The sequence below is a fragment of the Lagenorhynchus albirostris genome, chromosome 15 (assembly GCF_949774975.1).
Source record: "Lagenorhynchus albirostris chromosome 15, mLagAlb1.1, whole genome shotgun sequence".
NCBI lineage: Eukaryota > Metazoa > Chordata > Mammalia > Artiodactyla > Delphinidae > Lagenorhynchus > Lagenorhynchus albirostris.
In genome coordinates, this window is record NC_083109.1 from 18541064 (window position 1) to 18559402 (window position 18339).

Here is an 18339-nt window from a genome sequence, read left to right on the forward strand (position 1 = left end):
GTGTTCCCCGCGTTCCTGGCAGTGTCGGGGCCCCGTCTTATTTGCATGCTAGTTTGTGGTACTTGATCAGAAATTGTGTTTTTTGGTGTCTCTATTGCATTATACTTGATTTCTTTTATAAATTAAAAAGTAATTTTTATTGGCACTGGACTTTTTCTGTGTTTTGCAAATGATTGATTTCATTTTGTCGGGTAGAATTTTATTTGAGTGTATGTGTCTGGTTATTTATAATATCCCTTTTTATTCGCAAGAATTTATTTTCCAAACTTCTTTCTTCGTTTCAGAGTTTGTGGCAGTTTGTGATAGTTGAGAGTGTTGGTTTTCTGGGGTCTGATAATTTGAAATTGAGAGATAAAGAAGATAAACTTGTACTAACATAGTTTACCTAGTGCTGACTCCACTGTAATGGAGTTTAGGTGGTAAAATTCTTTGAACTGCCCTGATTCAGAGCCCTCCCCTTGCCATTTCTCAGGAATCTCTGGTTTTCTTGAGGCTCGATCACATGCTAGTCCTCACACTGATCCTTAGAAGCACTGTTTGCTGACTTTCCCTTTTCTTGATTTGACCAGTCCTTCTCTGCCCTCCTCTCCTTCCCCCTTGGTCTAGGCCCCACCTGCGCCCACTTTGCAGCTTGTTACCTCCTTGGATGCTATGCTCTTTGCAAGCAGCAATATCCTGGTAGCATTTTATGGTCCTTTTAATAGAAAATGCGTCTGACTCTTGGAGGAAAAAAACCCCTAAAGTTACCAGACTTTAAACTGGTAAACTGTAATTGTGGCCCCAGGGATGATGGAAATCCTTCATTTTTCTCAGTTGCATCATACACACCATGAGCCCACTTAGAAGGTGGGACTGTCTCACTTTAAAGTTCTCCTTGATGCCTGCACATCACATTCATTTGGATATGAGAAATAATTATAACATAAGGATAATTGTGTGCCTCTGGGATGTTTTCCTAGCTCTCTGGGATGTCCAGGAAGTCAAAGTAAACAATAAATATGAGGTGGTGTCTACATCCAGACTAGAACCAGAAGCCGGGATACTATGATCCTTCCATTGTTTGTCTGTGGGGAAGGTGAGAGTGAGTGATTCAGGCAGCCCCAAGTTCTGGGTTTCCTAAAATAGCATTCTTTCTGTTCCCTGGGATGCCCTTAGTGCACTTCAGTGACCTCTCAAGCCACTTGCTGAGCTCTTGTTGCTATGGTGCTGAAAAGTCATTTATGAGAAAAAGTTCAGGTGTCATCATGGGCATTACGGTTGGAGTGGGGATGGGGCTTAAGTCCTGGGTACAGTAAAATCACTTAAAAAGATCATATGAGGGCTTCCCTGGTAGTGCAGTGGTTGAGAATCCGCCTGCCAGTGCAGGGGACACGGGTTTGAGCCCTGGTCCAGGAAGATCCCACATGCTGCGGAGCAGCTAAGCCTGTGCACCACAGCTACTGAGCATGCACTCTGGAGCCCACGAGCCGCAACTACTGAGCCTGCGTGCCTAGAGCCCATTCTCCGCAACAAGAGAAGCCACTGCAATGAGAAGCACGTGCACCTCAACAAAGAGTATCCCCCCCGCTTGCTGCAACTAAAGAAAGCCCATGCGCAGCAACGAAGACCCAGCAGAGCCAAAAATAAAAGAAGTAAATTTATTTTTTAAAAAAAGATCATGTGAAATATTGGAATGGAACTTATTTTGTCAGTTTAAAGTGCACATGGTTTAAAACATCAAGTAATGTAGGAGAGCTTATGATGAAATGCAAGGGTGCCCTGTCCTGTCTCACACCAGCTCCTCTCTCCTTCAAGACAACGACTTTTAACTCTTTTAGCTCTATTTTATTGTGTATATTTCTTTTATTTATTTATTTTTGGCTGTGTTGGGTCTTCATTGCTCCACGCAGGCTTTCTCTAGTTGCTGCGAGCGGGGGCTTCTGCGGGGGCTTCTCACTGCGGTGGCTTCTCTTGTTGCGGAGCACCGGCTCTAGGCATGCGGGCTTCAGTAGTTGTGGCACGTGGGCTCAGCAGTTGTGGCTCGCGGGCTCAGTAGTTGTGGCTCACGGGCTTAGTTGCTCTGCAGCATGTGGGATCTTCCCCGACCAGGGCTCAAACCCGTGTCCCCTGCATTGCCAGGCAGATTTTTAACCACTGCACCATGAGGGAGGCCGATATTGTGTATATTTCTATTTCTTGATTTCCAATTGTAGATACTACTTACTGATTTTCTTCCAAAAGAAATGAGGTCTTTGCTTAGTTCTACCCCCTCTCCACCCCCCTCAGTATAGTCATGTCATTATTTTTGGCTCCTCTTTTAATTTCCTTCTTAATTTAATATGCCAACATCTTTTATAACTTGTTTTATCTACAAAGACAGTATCTTTTTGACTCCACTCCATCTGGAGCAAAAAACTAGGGTTCAGGATGGGAGAAGGTAGGTTTAGGCCTATATGTAGGCCTCTGGGGGGTGCTGGGCTAGAAGACCACTAATTGTAAGTGTTCTGGAGAAGTAATCCTCTATTCTGTGTTTTCCTCACGTGTCGCAGCTTAATCTTGAGATAATCTAAAATGTTTCATTTTGGATTTTAGCATAATCTTTGCCTTATTTATGTTTTACAGAAATAAAATAATAGCCTTTAATAGATGATAATGAAAATACAGAAGAAAGAGAAGCAGGTAAGTGGTCACATATCTTCTAAGGGAATGCATCCAGCATACACTGGTGCTTTTTTACAAGAGGAGATGCTGGCAGTTTGGGCTTATCTCCTAGCCTCTGCTGCCTGTTTCCCATTCTCCACGTGGTAACTGAGAGCTCTGTTCTGAATGACTTAATATATAGATTTTTACTATGCACAGGTCAGCTCTATATAGGAATAAATGTAATGAAGATTGTAGATCAGAATATTATTCAAAATTAGCTATGCGAAAGAGAAGTAGCTTACCAAGTTTTTATAAAGGGAGAAGTGATCGCTTCTTTATAGTTTACATATTTATTATTTTCGATGTTTGGTTAAACTAAAAGCATTCACTTACAGAATTCTTATTTATCATGATGTGCTGAAGTTTTCTCCTGCAGAAAATAGTGAACTAATTGGAAGTTTGTCCCTGCAGAAAATAGTGAACATTAACTCTTTGGCATTTGGTTTCCTGGAGGGGAGTTGATAAAAACATTTGGCCCTTGTGACGCATCCTACTAAAATCTTTTTCCTTAGTTGGTATTTATGTGTTCCAGGTGATTACGTTTTCAGAGGATCCCAGAGACCTAAACCAGTGTGACTCAGGGAGGTGAGATGAGGGGACCTGCCTCTGTCTCTTAGAAACAGGCTGTCTCTGATGGGCTGGTTTTCCTTTTACAGAATTGAATGACAACCTGGTAACTGGGGAGATCTGAATCCCTGCCCTTCAGCTGGGACCCTATGCAGAGAGGTTGGGTGGGACCAGCCACTTTCCTCTCTGCTTGTAGAGCACTGAGTAGTCTGATACAGGGTGACCTAGGGATATGGTTACAAGGACTACCCTCTGTTCTGTTCCCACTGGATAGGTCCTTGTGAAACCAAAACAAAATGGCCTGTTTTGGGAAAGAATTGAGTCACCTGCTGCTAATTTTAATAAGAAGAGCAGTGCCTAAATACTATCTACATGCTGATTTCCTCCTGTCCTGGCTCTGTAGAGTCAAAAGTTAGTACACAAACACTGTAGAGAATGCAGTTCCATCTGCCAGGATTTTACCCTATGGATTTACTCAGACGGGTGTGTAGGTTTCATTGCGACTTTGTTTATTATAGCGAAAATGGAAATGAACTTAAATGTCCGTCAAAAAGGAGACTACAGGCGTGCCTCATTTTACTGTGCAGGTATTACATTTTTTACAAATTGAAGGCTTGTGGCAGCTCTGCCTTGAGTAGGTCTATCAGCACCATTTTTCCAACAGCATTTGCTCACTTCGTGTCTCGGTGTCACATTTTGGTAATTCTCTCAGTATTTTGGAACTTTTCATTATTATTATATTTGCTGTGGTGATCTGTGATCCGTGATCTTTGGTGTTACTATTGTAATTGTTTTGGGGTGAACTTCACTGATAAATGTCTGTGACTGCTCCACCAACTGACTGGCTGTTCCTCCATCTTTCACCTCCTCCTCCGGTTTCTGAGCCCAGGAAACAACCATTCCTTGAGACACAACAATATGGAAGTTAGGCCACTTAATAACCCTACAGTGGCCTCTAGGTGTTCAAGTGAAAGGACCAGTTGCTCGGCTCTCACTTTCGCTCAAAAGCTAAAGGTGATTAAGTTTAGTGAAAAAGGCACATGGAAAGCAGAGAGAGGCTGCAAGCGAGGCCTCTTGTGCTAAACGGTTTAGCCAAGTTGCGGATGCAAAGGAAGAATTCTTGAAGGAAATTAAAAGTGCCGTTCCAGTGAACACGCAAATAAGAAAGCACAACAGCCTTATTGCTGACATGGAGATAGTTTGAGTGGTCTGGATAGATCAGACAAATCACACCATTCTCTTAAGTCAAAGCCTAATCCAGAGCAAGGCCCTAACTCTCTTCAATTCTCTGAAGGCTGAGAGAGGTGAGGAAAGTGTAGAAGAAAAGTTTAAAGCTAACAGAGGTTGGTTCATGAGGTTTAAGGAGAGGAGCTGTCTCCATAACCTAAAAGTACAAGGTGAAGCAGCAAGTGCTGATGTAGAAGCTGCAGCAAGTTATCCAGAAGATCTAGCTAAGATAATCAATGAAGGTGGCTACACTAAACAACAGATTTTCAGTTTAGACAGAACAGCCTCCTATTGGAAGAAGATGCCATTTAGGACCTTGATAGCTAGAGAGGGCAAGTCAGTGCCTGTCTTCAAAGTTTCAAAAGACAGGCTGACTCTCTTGTTAGGGGATAATGCAGCTGTTGACTTTGAGGTTGAAGCCAGTGCTCATGTACCATCCTGAAACTACTAGGGCCCATGAGAATTATGCTAAATCTACTCTGCCTATACTCTCTAAATGGAAATTACAAAGCCTGGATGATAGCATATGTGTTTACAACATGGCTTACTGTATGTGTAAGTCCACTGTTGAGGCCTACTGCTCAGAAAAAAAGATTTTCTTTCAAAACATTACGGCTCATTGACAATGCACATGGTCACCCAGGAGCTTTGATGGAGTTGTACAGCGAGATGAATGATGTTTTCATGCCTGCTCACACAGCATCCATCTGCAGCCCATGGATCAAGGAGTAATTTTGACTTTCAAATCTTATTATTTAGGACATACATTTTGTAAGGTTGTAGCTGCCATAGATGGTGATTTCTCTGATGGATCTGGGCAAAGTAAGTTGAAAACCTTCTGGAAAGGATTCACCATACTAGATGCCATGAAGAACATTTGTGATTCATGGGAAGAGGTCAAAATGTCAACATTAACAGGAGTTTGGGAGAAGTTGATTCCGACCCTTATGGGTGACTTTGAGGGGTTCAAGACTTCAGTGGAGGAAATAACTTCAGATGTGGTGGAAAAGACAAGAGAACCAGAATTAGTAGTGGAGCCTGAAGATGGGACTGAATTGCTGCCATCTCATGATAAAACTTGAACAGTTGCTTCTTATGGATGTGCACAGAAAGTGGTTCCTTGAGATGGAGTCTACTCCTGGTAAAGATGCTGTGAAGATTGTTGAAATGACAACAAAGGATTTAGAATATTACATAAACTTAGTTGATAAAGCAGCAGCAGGGTTTGAGAGGATTGATTCCAATTTTGAAAGAAGTTCTACTGTGGGTAGAATGCTGTCAAACAGCACTGCATGCTACAGAAAACTGTGCAAGGAAGAGTCAGTTGATGTGGTAAACTTCATTGTTGTCGTATTTTAAGAAATTGCCACAGACACCCCAGCTTCAGCAACCACCACCCTGATCAGTCAGCAGCTGTCAACACCAAGGCAGGACCCTCCACCAGCAAAAGGACTATGACTTGCTGAAGGTTCAGATGATGGTTAGCATTTTTTTTAGCAACAAAGTATTTTTATTTTAATTTTTTAAAATAGAAAACATAAAGGAACTTTAATATCCAGTCAGGGCAAAGAATCCTGGATTTAATGACCCATTAAGTGTGAACCACTTTAGGTTCTTCACAGTAACAGATGTATTTTAAAGTAAAATTTGAATGCATATTGCAGAGAATGAATCCATTTAAAAAACTTTATAATTTCCTTACCTGATACTAATACCAGTATGATTTTTAGACTGTAAATTTTTTAAATGATTTGTTTTAACACTGAGAATAAGATTTAAAGCAAAGTTAGCAATGTTCCTGAATTACAGATTTGTTCAGTAGTAAGCCTTTGAGTAATAGTACTTTCTTCTCAAAAAGTAGTCAGTGTACATTTTAGAATTGTGCAGTAAGAAAATATTGGCTAATAAAAAGTGGTATTACTTGAGATAGTCAAAATGAAAGAAAAACTATACTTTTGCTTGGATTATTTATGCCCAAATAATTTACCCTACAGTCCACAGATGTATAGGGCATAAAATATTTTTGAATAAGAGAAAAGCGAGGGTCCTAAAATAGGAACATAAACCAGAAGAATCTAAAAACAGCATCCTGTTATTTTATTTTTTGAGTATTTAAGCTGCTTTTGGTTGCATGCCTTGATCTGTAGAAGGTTAATTAACAAGGAAATAAAATTTCCAAGTGTTTAAAAAATTTGCTCATCTTCTATAAAGCAAATTTTAATGTGTCAACACTTAAAAAATACACAGTGACTTGATGAAACATCAGTACAACTGCATAGAATTGAGCTCCAGAGAATTATACATTTATGAGCTGTCTTTCCTGGGCTCTGGTTTACAGGAGTATTGGCTTAGAGACCAGCTTAGAGCCATCTGCTCCTACCTGGAGGATGCAGGCCAGGAAACTCTTAGGATTATATGGGCCTTTTCTGTTCCTAAATAAAACACCAGGAGCTCTCTGGTCTTAAAAACAACCGAGCATCCAAATATGTACACTGGGGACCCTTCCCCTTTGTGAGTCAAAGAAGAGGAGAGTTTGTGACTTTTGCTGAAAACAAAACAAAACAAAATCTCCCACAATTCTTCTAAGAGACTGAAATGTACTAGAAATTTCAAAACTAGAACAATGCCATCAAAGATTAAACCTCTGAATGCCACCCCAAAATAATAAAATTGGGACCTCCAGGAAAACAGGTACCAAAAGAATCAAAGTAATGAATGCACTGAGGATTCCCCTCTTTGAAGGCTGTTTAAGGAGGTAGGGTTTCACGGATTTTTGTTTGTTTATCTTTTGGCCTCTGAACATTTAAAAAATGCTTTGCCCGGCTCGTCATTTAGGCTAATTTTGGAGTTCACAAGAAACCCTAATACTGACATAAGGATATTCTACAGTTTCACAGCTATCATTTGTACATATTAAAATCAAGTTGATTTACTCTTTTTGAGTAAGTATAACTAGAATATGGCAAATTAATATATTTCTTTACATACAACTTTGTGTCTCAAAGTTCTTGAAAAACAAGAGCAGATAACTTTGTATTCAAAGACTACCAAAGTGTGCATTTGATATTTATATGCAAACAAAACCTTATGAATCTCCTGTCAATTCTGCATGATGCCTTTAAGGAGGAAATTACATACAAAGTTGCTAACTGTGCAAAATGTTAAATTGCTAAAACATTTTCCATAATGAAATGATACATGTAAATGTAGAAGTTGACACATGAAATTAACATGGGTTCATAAGAACTTATCACATTTCAGAGATTTTCTTTAGTAACAAGTTTTTATTTTTATATTTCCTGTACACAGCAAAGTTTATCACAGAAGATAACCCTTTTAAACAAATTCAACAGGGAATTCTTGAGGCACCTTCTCATATAAAACACAAGGTGAATGCAATTATCAATCCATCTGAGAAAAGTTTTCAATCTAAAGATCATTTTTTTCCATTTAAGTATATTTTATAGAACTTTGATAAGGCAAGACAAATTGTGAAAAAATGTAGATACCAAAATGATATAAACTAATATCTTATATTAAAAAACCCCAAAGGGAAAACTGGAGATGGGGCAGCTCAAACAATGCCTATTTCAGAAAAACCTAAAATAGAATTGTGCATAAGCTGAAGATTACAAAGAACTTCTAGACTCGGCACAGTTTGGGTTTTCCTTTTTTCTTTTTTTTTTTAGTCTTTATATTACAGGTTTTAAATCATATCGGGAATGCAAACTAGAACTGCCCACTACTTCAGTGGAAAAAAGTTCAACATTGTGCAATTTTCTGCCTCTGTTTTTAAAAAGTGGCAGCAATCCCTGCATCTGTGTATGAAACAAGGATTTGAGAAACTTTATCAAAAAAGGTAATGAAGGCAAAAATTGGCAGACATCCAGCATATTGTTTCTTTTTAAAACAATGTGGATGGTAATTTCATGATTAAAAAATGAATCTTTTAAATAAATACATTGTATCTGACATTTGCACTGACTGATTTGATAAATCTCTAAGTAAACAAGGGCTTTACTACACTCCCTGTAGCCTTAAGCCACTGGCTTTAGGTTCTGGAGTCCTTTTTCACTGGGTTTCATACACTGCGACTCTGCAGACTGATTAGGCATCATGCTGCCATACTGTCCTGGAGGCGGCTGCACTCCATAATTTGGTCCCATCCATGGTGCAGAAGACTGTTTAAATCCCTGCTGGTTCCATAGCTGGCCATACATTCCATATGCAGGTACTTGCCAACTATTAGGCATATATTGGCCAATTTGTTGTGTGTTCCCATACCACTGGCCCCAGTGGATATCCAATTTGATTCTGCTGTTGCATGGGATTTATCATATCAAGAGTTTCTTTGCCCCAGTAGCATTTCACAACATGGCCTTCAGTGGTGGTTCCATTAACAGAAACAACTGCATGTGCTGCACTTTCATGGGAATTGAACCGAACAAAAGAATATCATTTATCTGGAAAGACTCGAAGTTCCATTATTTGTCCAAATGGCGAAAAAGTCTGACGCATTAGTTGTTCTGTTAGCCCAGAAGTGACACCTCCATCATATACAGTACAGTTGCTTGGACTAGACTGATTTATGACCTCATCATATGATAGCTGTTTGGTGTTTGACTCATATGTACTCTTTGGAACTGGAGGCTTTCGGGTTGCCCAGTTAGTTATGATTTGTCTTCCCCCAAGCCACCGGCCACCCATCTGTTGAATGGAGTTTTCAGCATCCCATCTGTTGAAAAAGGAGACAAAGCCATATCCCTTAGACTTTCCTGTTGCCATGTCTTTTACCACTTGGGCATCTGATATTCTTCCAAATGGTGCAAAAGCAGCTTTTGTATCTTCAGTTGTAATTTCTGGACTGAGATCACCAACAAAGACATGGAAATGACCTTGTGAACGCTGTGTGCTAACAACGGTACTACTGCTTGTATCCTCCTTTTGACTGCTGTGGGTTGTTGCCCACTTCACTTTGACTTCCTTACCCATTATCTTCCACCCATTCATAGCAGCTAGTGCTACAGCTGCATGACGACGCTCATAAAACTCTGCAAAACAATATGGATCATTTCCAGCTGTATCCATAATCATTCTGGAGAATTAAAGCTTCTGTCACATCTCAGGAAAGCTTACCGACATATAGAGTCTTAGGCATTTCGTCCTCCATGGCTGCTGCTGTTGCGGTGGCGCCTCCGGGTCCAGCTCTCTACCCGTTACTACCTCACACATCTTTTGAGCGGCCATGGCTGCAAAATGGCGGAGTTTCTCGGCCAACTAGAGGTTACTGCGTCCCCTTCTTCAGCAGCAGTTACACTAAACCGCCCAGCCCAGCGCGAACAACAAAGCCTCAGGTCAAGATGGCGGTGAGCCGGGCATCTTAGAGCAGCCCGGGAAGTGACCCGGACCGCGCAGGCGCAGAAGAATCTTGCACTTTGGACCTCCTGTAATTTAATTTTTTTAAATCGGAGTACAGTGTCAAGCAATAAGATATTTTTAAATTAAGGTATGTAGATTTTTTTTTTTAGACATAGTGCTAGTGCACACTTAATAGACTACAGTATAGTATAAACATAACTTTTGTATGTACCTGTAAACCCAAAAATTTGTGTGACTCACTTTACTACGGTACTTGCTTTATTGTGGTGGTCTGGAACTGAACCTGCAATATCTGTGAGGTAGGCCTGTATATACATCATAGCACATCTACCTAGTGGAATATTTTGCTGCTGTTAAAAAGAACACATTACTGAAGAGAATACCAAGCCCTCGAAACTACTGTCATTTATGATACATGGGCAGATTTTTATTTCTTAAAACAATCTGCAAATTTAATTTTTTAAACATTATTTAAGGTAAGCTTTCATTTCAATAAAAACATTCTTTACCAAAATTATCCCAACATGAATTTAGGTTCTTTTCTTTTCAAAGTTCATATTGAGACCTTTGGTATGTCAGCCAGTTATTACGTAACGTCAGTTAGATGGTTTTCATTTACACCTCATAGTATATGTTGATGAACAGGGCAGAGTTTTTATTTAAAAGTTAATATTAGATAGGTGGAGGGGCAAGTTAGTGAAGTGGAGGAGTTGATCCTGCTTGTCTTATAGGTACTGGTGACGGGCCATACCGACGACTGAACTGCAAGACGTTGCTGAGCATGTTAAAGCAATCCACGGGCTCTAAAACCTATCCTGTGACATAGCTTAACATATTTTCGTTTTTCTTGTTCTAATTCATTTTGTGCTCTGAAACATATACTTGAGAGGCCAGAGCAAAGTGATCAGGATGATAAAAGAATGTTGACTCATTCAACATGAGGTATGATAGATGAAACTAAGATTACGTAGCCTGAAGAAGGGAATATTTAAAAGTGTCTCTTGGAAAAGAGGTTGACTGTGTCTGTTGCTGGACCTGTAGGTGAGAATGGAGAGTTATAGGTGGACAGGCTTTAGCTCCATCTGAAGAAGACCGTCCTGAGAAGTTGAGCTCCCCAGCTGTGGCCTGCACCTTGTGGGCACTAAGCTCCCCACTCCTGGGAGAAACTGGAAAGCTGTTTGCTTGTGTGTCAGAGGCCAGGAAGTGGGCGTTTGGGCTGGATGACCTTAGTGGTACATCCTGACTAGAATCCTAGGGTTTACCAGGGCATTTATGTATGGTATTTATCTGTGGTATCAACATAAATAATAGTCTAAGTAGATACAATTTTTAATTAAAATATTACATAATAGTTATATATTACATAGTGGTTCTTTCAGCTCATGTGACTGATATTACTCAATATATCATAGGTGAAACAAACACGAAACAATTTTTTAAAAATAGAAATAAGCGGCTGAGTTTTAAATTCTATGAATAAAGTGGCTTTGAGTCCGTCTACATGCAGAAAACATTGGAATAAACACAACCACTTTTAAACAGTGAATAGAATTGCCTCATCTCCTGTCCTGACCAGAGGGTTCTGGGAATCTCTGGTAACGAGACCTTGGGCCAACATCAAAGTGGCAACAAAAGATCTAGGATCCGTGACATTTGACAAGTGTCACTGTGACTGTAGAGAATTGCCTCCCTCCGTCTAACTTGGATTCACTCTTGAGACCCAAAGTAGCCCAAATCTGGTATTCTGAGTATTGTGGGAAAAAAGCAGGAGTAACAGCAGTGAACTTCTTTCCACTTTTGATACAATTTATGGTTTTCTCATTAACTCACTGTCTTTTGCCTCAGTTAGCCCGTCCCTTTACTATTGATATGGTTTTGGATAAATTTTGCCAGTTTTGGGAAACTACGTAACATGTAGTGACCAAAGATCAAAAGTTCTCATTTTGGGATGAAAACGGAAATATAGTACCCACTGCTAACAAAATGTGTTCTTAGGATGGTGGTTGTAGGTCTTCTCGTAGCTCCCAAGCCCACATTTGATGTTCTTTAACCCTCATCTTGGGATCCTTCTGGGTAGAGTTGAAAAGAGATCACTTACTTAATCTTAAATGTTCTGCTGGATTGTTTGATTCTTCATGTATTATCCCATTCTGGTCTGGGGAACAAATGGATTTATAAAGAAATGGATAGAAGAGGAAAGTTAATGAGTTAACGGTTTTCTGGGGGAAAGGTTAGGGAGATACCCTTGGTGCTGGGGAGTGGATGATGGAAATAAAGTAGAGGTGGTTAGAGAGTCTTGCTAATTCTTATTCTGAGTTTGGTGTATGCAGAACATGAGGCAGTATCGTGAAGTAGTCAAGAGCAGTGGCTCTTAAAACCAGGAGTCAAACCCGGGTTCAAATCTTAGCTCTAGTACTCACTAGCTGTGTAACTTTGGGTGAGTTATTTAACCTCTCTGAACTTCTACTCTATAAAATAGAGTCATATTTGGAACGATAATATACTTCCTCTTAGAGTTGTTTTGAGACATAATCTGTTTAAGAAACTTAGTATATTGCCTAATACTCATTCCTTAATAAAATCAGATATTATTAATGATCATTGCTGACATCTATTTTATCTTTCAAATATCAAAACAATTCTGAGTACTCAGAGTAGCTGTGACTAAAGGTCGAGATATATGAAAAGCACCGTTCCCTGCCCACACATAGTATTCCTAACTCCAGGCAATGGTCTTGCTGTGCCTTGGTATGTGGAAATGGTATTGGCCAGGGTTTGCTTAAGTTCTGGGCTCAGGGGCTCTAGTAACCCAGGACTACAGTGAAATTACAGGTGGGCCAGGAAGGAAGAGGTAGGAAAATAGTCTTATTCTCTCTGTATTTGTTGATCTACTTGGCTTAGAAGATGTCACAAAAACATTTTAGAAGAGGTCTCTCTTAGCCTTGGTTGGCTGAAACAAACATCATTGCACTTTGACAGATTAGATAATTGAATCACTTTGAGCCTTTGGTTTACTCATAAAAGCCATAGTTGTTTGGAAAAAAACCTCGTGGTTTCTAGAAACAACACTTGTTAACAAACAGGCACTTATTAAGTATTTTCCTTCTCTCTCCCTAACTCTTTCCTGTCAGCATCTAAATTTAATAATCTACCTGCGCCCAGCTTTTGTCACCACGTGGAATTAACAAGGTTTAGGTTGACTTTGCCTAAAGATTTAGAGTAGTCAAAGAGTCTTGAAACATCGTAAGAGAAAAAGCCACCACCACCCCATCCTGTTTTAAAAGCAAAAATATGAAAATAGAGGTGGAGACTTGACTGACAGGTTCAAGGACTTTGGGGTAGAGGAGCTTTGCAGAATCAAATCTGTTGATCACTCTTCAGTCCTTAGCTTACCTGCTCCTCAGCAGCATTTGACACCTGTGATCATTCTGTCTTAAAATGCTCTCATCCTCCGGTTTCTGTGAAGCAACACTTTCTTACCCTTTTTCCCTCCTACATCACTGGCCTGACTGCTCCTTCGCCCTGCCTGTAGGTTCTTCCCCCTCTGGGGACCTTAAGTATTAGTGTTCCACAGGTTAGGTCCTGTTTCCTCTTCTCTCTTTATCCATTCTTCTTGGGCGGTCTAATTTATTCTCATAGACATTTCCCTTGGAAAGTGTATCCAAGAGCGTCTTGGACACCTCTGCCTGAAACCGAACTCTTCTCCTCCTGGTGCGAACCAGCTGTGACCATGTGAGGAGCCATGTAGGATTGAAATACCTGCTTCATCACCCAAAGCACAGAACTCCTGGGTGTGGAAGGATTGAATATGCTGAATACAGGGAAAAAACTCACAAACACAGAGGGGACACACAGACACATGCACACACTGACATTGTCCCTGTCCCTCCTCAGATGGGTCTTGCTCACTCAGCCTCAGCACAAATGTATTTGCCAAATGAATGAGTCCCAGTGCAATTGCAGTGTGATAAAGGCAAGGATATGTGGGGTTTTCTGTCTTTACTGCATTCCACAGGCAGGCGGTAACTATAAGGAGAAAGAGAAGGTGAAACAATAAGACAATTCTAATTCCAACTGGAAAGTAGCTTTGCCACCTGGAATGTCCACAGACCAACTCGTTAGTAGTAGTAACTACTTCTTATTTTGTATTTTCATTTTGTTATTTGGACTTTCAAAAAAAGACAGATCTCAAACTTAGTTAAGCTTGTCTGCCTTTTTGTGTGTGTGTGTGTGGTATGCAGGCCTCTCACTGCCGTGGCCTCTCCCGTTATGGAACACAGGCTCCGGACACGCAGGCTCAGCGGCCATGGCTCACGGGCCTAGCTGCTCCGCGGCATGTGGGATCTTCCCAGACCGGGGCACGAACCCGTGACCCCTGCATTGGCAGGCGGACTCTCAACCACTGCGCCACCAGGGAAGCCCCTTGTCTGCTTATTTTTATATTTAGTTGATTTCTTGATATTAAGTAAGTCTACACAGAAAACACTTTCCTCTCCCTGGGGAAGGTGGAAGACCCTGAAGCGATGGGCAGCAAGGGCTCCCTGGGCCGCTCACCGCTGGGTTGAAATTGGAGGAAGCGCTTCTGGGTGAAGGGTGTGCAGGGGCCTTTCCAGCCCGAGTGCAAAGTACCCTCTGCCCTGCCCTCAGTCAGATGTAATCATAGTGCTGGCGCCTCTCATATTCTGCCTTTGATTCCTGAATACTGATGATTTGGAGGAGTGTGAATTGTCTGGCAAACAATTTTTGCTTCATTATTAAAGTCTATTACATCTATGTGAAAATTTTTCTATTATAAGTATATTGAAAGCAATATTCTCATTATTGAAAATTTAGATGTCTGTTTAATAAAAAAAATTTTAAAAACCCAAATTTGCACAGCCTCAAACGATTAACATTTTGTTTATTTTCTCCCATTCTTTCTTCTGTACACAGGTATTTGTTGTCATTTTTGTTTACACGTACAATTTTGTAGATGTCTTTTTTCTCTTTTTTCAAATTGAAAATATTCATTTCATCCAATAATCATATGATTGAGTTTTACTGTAAGCCACAAAGATCTTGGGGAACACCACAAAGTCACTGTCTCATGAAGCTTACCTTCTAATCATGGGAAACAGGTAAAGGCAAACAAATAATAACTTAGAGAAAGTTTTGAAGAAAGAAGAGAAAGTTGCCCACAATGTTATCTCCCAGACATAATGATGGTATGTGTCCTAAATTTATTTTAAAAAACTAATGTTGGGCTTCCCTGGTGGCGCAGTGGTTGAGAGTCCGACTGCCGATGGAGGGGACACAGGTTCGTGCCCCGGTCCAGGAACTTCCCACATGCCGCGAAGCGGCTAGGCCCGTGAGCCATGGCCGCTGAGCCTGCGCGTCCGGAGCCTGTGCTCCGCAACGGGAGAGGCCACAGCAGTGAGAGGCCCGCGTACCGCGCAAAAAAAAAAAAAAAAAGCTAATGTTGATATAGCCTTCTTAAAAAAACAAAAATGGGATTAGATCATAGGTTTTCTTTTTTTACTTTCCCACATGTTGTGGACACTTTTTAAATGTCAACTAAAACTTTGTGTAACAGTGGCTGTGTAGTAGTATTCTATATGATGGATGTGCTGTTAATTTAAGCATTTTCCTAAAGGTCGACAAATAGAGTATTTACAGTTTTTTACTCTATTAAAAATAATTCTGTATCAGATATTCTTATACATAAACCTTTGGAGTATCTAAATGTTTCCTTAGTTTATGTTCTCAAAGAGAAATGGCTCACTTTAAAAGCATATCCAAAATTAAAATTTTAGTATTATTGCTACTCTCTCCTACAAAAAATCTTTTAATAGTTGATGCTCCTGCCAGCAACATATGAGAGGACCCTTTTCAATATATTCTTACATTGAATTTTTAAAAATTGAGATACAATTCACATGCTGTAAAATCCACACTTTTAAAACATGCAATTCAGTGCTTTTAGTATATTCACAAGATTGTGTAAAGATCACCACTATCTGATTCTAGAACATTTCATCATCCCCCAAAGAAACTTATACCCTCACCAGTCACTCTGTTTTTTCCCTCAACCCCTGGCAACCTCTACTCTTCTTTTTGTCTCTATGGATTTGCCAGTTTGGGGTATTTCATGTAAATGGAATTATACAATATGTGGTCTTCTGTGCTTGGCTCCTTTCACTTAGCATAATTCTTTCAGGGTCTATCCATTTTGTAGCCTGGGTGATTTTCTTAGATTCTAATTTGACTTTCAAGTACTTGAGAGATTCTTAGGGGGATAACCCAGGTTTGTCCTTGGACCTCTGTTTGGGAAGCATTGACCTAGGCTGTAATCTTTCCATTAGTTCTTAAATCCTTTACAACTGACCCAGAACCTGTTTATCTAGATTCACATTTTTAAGTGTCTTTTCTAGGAATATTGTAGGTTGATAGTCTTCGATCAAAGAAATGTGTTTTATTACTATCAGTGCAGTTTATGAGTTATCATTGTTGCATGTTTCATCAGTCAGTCTCTCTCAGTTTTATCCTTGTGTTCCTAGATGCTAGTCTCTTTAAATTGTCAATGTAATGTAAAATGTTGTTACTGTGGTCCATCATCTGAAGTCTGTTCCTTTTAGGGCCATTTTCAAAATGGTAATTTAGGGCTTCCCTGGTGGCGCAGTGGTTGAGAGTCCGCCTGCCGATGCAGGGGACACGGGTTCGTGCCCTGGTCCGGGAAGATCCCACATGCCGCGGAGCGGCTAGGCCCGTGAGCCATGGCCTCTGAGCCTGCGCGTCCGGAGCCTGTGCTCCGCAATGGGAGAGGCCCGCGTACCGCAAAAAAAAAAAAAGGTAATTTAATGCCCTTCTTAGTGGAAGTTGAAACAAAGACTTTATTTAGTCTCTTTACCTTTTCCCCCACTGACCTTGAGAAACATGGAAGAAATATGTTTTGTCTTATATTTTTAATCCTCAGCAGATATCTTTTCCAGGCTCCCAACAAGGTGCCTTATAAATAAAAGCATTTCTGGTGGATTATTGACTTTCGAGATTATAATTTCATATTTTTGGTTACTAATATCTGCCTTTTGGAACACTTCCTCCTTTTTTTTTTTTTAAAGAAGGTGTTGGGGGTAGGAGTTTATTAATTAATTAATTTATTTTTGCTGTGTTGGGTCTTCGTTTCTGTGCGAGGGCTTTCTCTAGTTGTGGCAAGCGGGGGCCACTCTTCATCGCGGTGCGTGGGCCTCTCACTGTCGCGGCCTCTCTTGTTGCGGAGCACAGGCTCCAGATGCGCAGGCTCAGTAGTTGTGGCTCACAGGCCTAGTTGCTCCACGGCATGTGGGATCTTCCCAGACCAGGGCTCGAACCCGTGTCCCCTGCATTAGCAGGCAGATTCTCAACCACTGCGCCACCAGGGAAGCCCACACTTCCTCCTTTTTAACACGGGCTGATTGTGCCTCACGTCTTGTCCCAGCTCTACCAACTTCCTAGGAATACATCTTGACAAATTGCTTTCTCTCTCTAAACCTCTAAATCTCTAAACAGATTATCTTATCTGTAAAATGAGAAGTGGACTAGACAACTCTCTAGGATTCCTGGGAATAGAATTGCTGGGACATCAGGTAGGTATGTGTTTAGTTTTATAAAGAACTACCTGACCTTTTCCTAAAGCGGTTGTGCACACCATCACATTTAACGTTTCTAACCAAATGTCATCATGCTGGCCTGGTGGCCTGGTTCCCTGACATGTCGTGAAATACTCAACGAAACAAGCATTTAGCCAGAGGATTCAGATCCAGGCTTCTCGGCTCACTAGTTGTATGGCCTTGGGCACATCACTTAGCATCAATAATCATTCATTTCTCCATATACAAAATAGGCAGCATGATGCTAAGTTTGTAGGATTGTTGAAAAGATTAGAGATGTCATGAAACATGCTTTGCACAATTCTGAGCATATCCATTTGATGTCTGTCCAGTAGCTGCTAGCTGCTGTTACTGTTATTGCCTAATGATTGAATATCCAGTTACCACCACGCCTGCCTGAGATACCTGCTTAGCTTTTTGGAGAGCCCCAAAAAGAGAGACCTTGACATGAGGTATGAGTTGAGGAGAGAGTCTCACTTTGACCTACAGAGTGCTGCCTTGATCGAATTAGGTCTTCAGTGTATTGTCTTTTAAAGCCTTTTAAATAAACAAACCTGTGTCTCTTGCTTTTTTAGTGTGTCCACCCTTGCATTATAAGCAAAAACTTATTCCTTGAGGGCCAAGTGTCCCTGGCACATAATTAAGTAATATCCCAGGGATGGTTATGCGGTCATAGGATCCCAGCTTTAACCGGGTACCTGTTACAGTACTGTTGAGTTTCTTGCTGTCTTTTCTTTTTTTCTCTTTCTTTCTCTTTCTTTTTCTTCCTTTCTTCCTTTCTTTCTTTTTTTCTTTCTTTCCTTCTTCCTTCCTTCCTTCCTTCCTTCCTTCCTTTCTCTCTCTCTCTCTCTCTCTCTCT

At 40.6% G+C, this 18339-nt stretch overlaps 1 protein-coding gene and 1 pseudogene across 1 annotated transcript in view; one reads left to right on the plus strand and one right to left on the minus strand.

The window, feature by feature from the left end:
• Positions 1-18339, plus strand: part of CHD6 (chromodomain helicase DNA binding protein 6) — a 211562-nt gene that overhangs the window by 62497 nt on the left and 130726 nt on the right. Inside the window, exon 4 of the mRNA XM_060122500.1 lies at positions 2602-2658. Within this exon, the coding sequence (XP_059978483.1) occupies positions 2626-2658 (33 nt within the window). The 5' untranslated portion in view covers positions 2602-2625. The remainder of the gene's footprint in view (positions 1-2601; positions 2659-18339) is intronic.
• On the minus strand, positions 8797-9646 carry LOC132505294 (cytotoxic granule associated RNA binding protein TIA1-like; annotated as a pseudogene).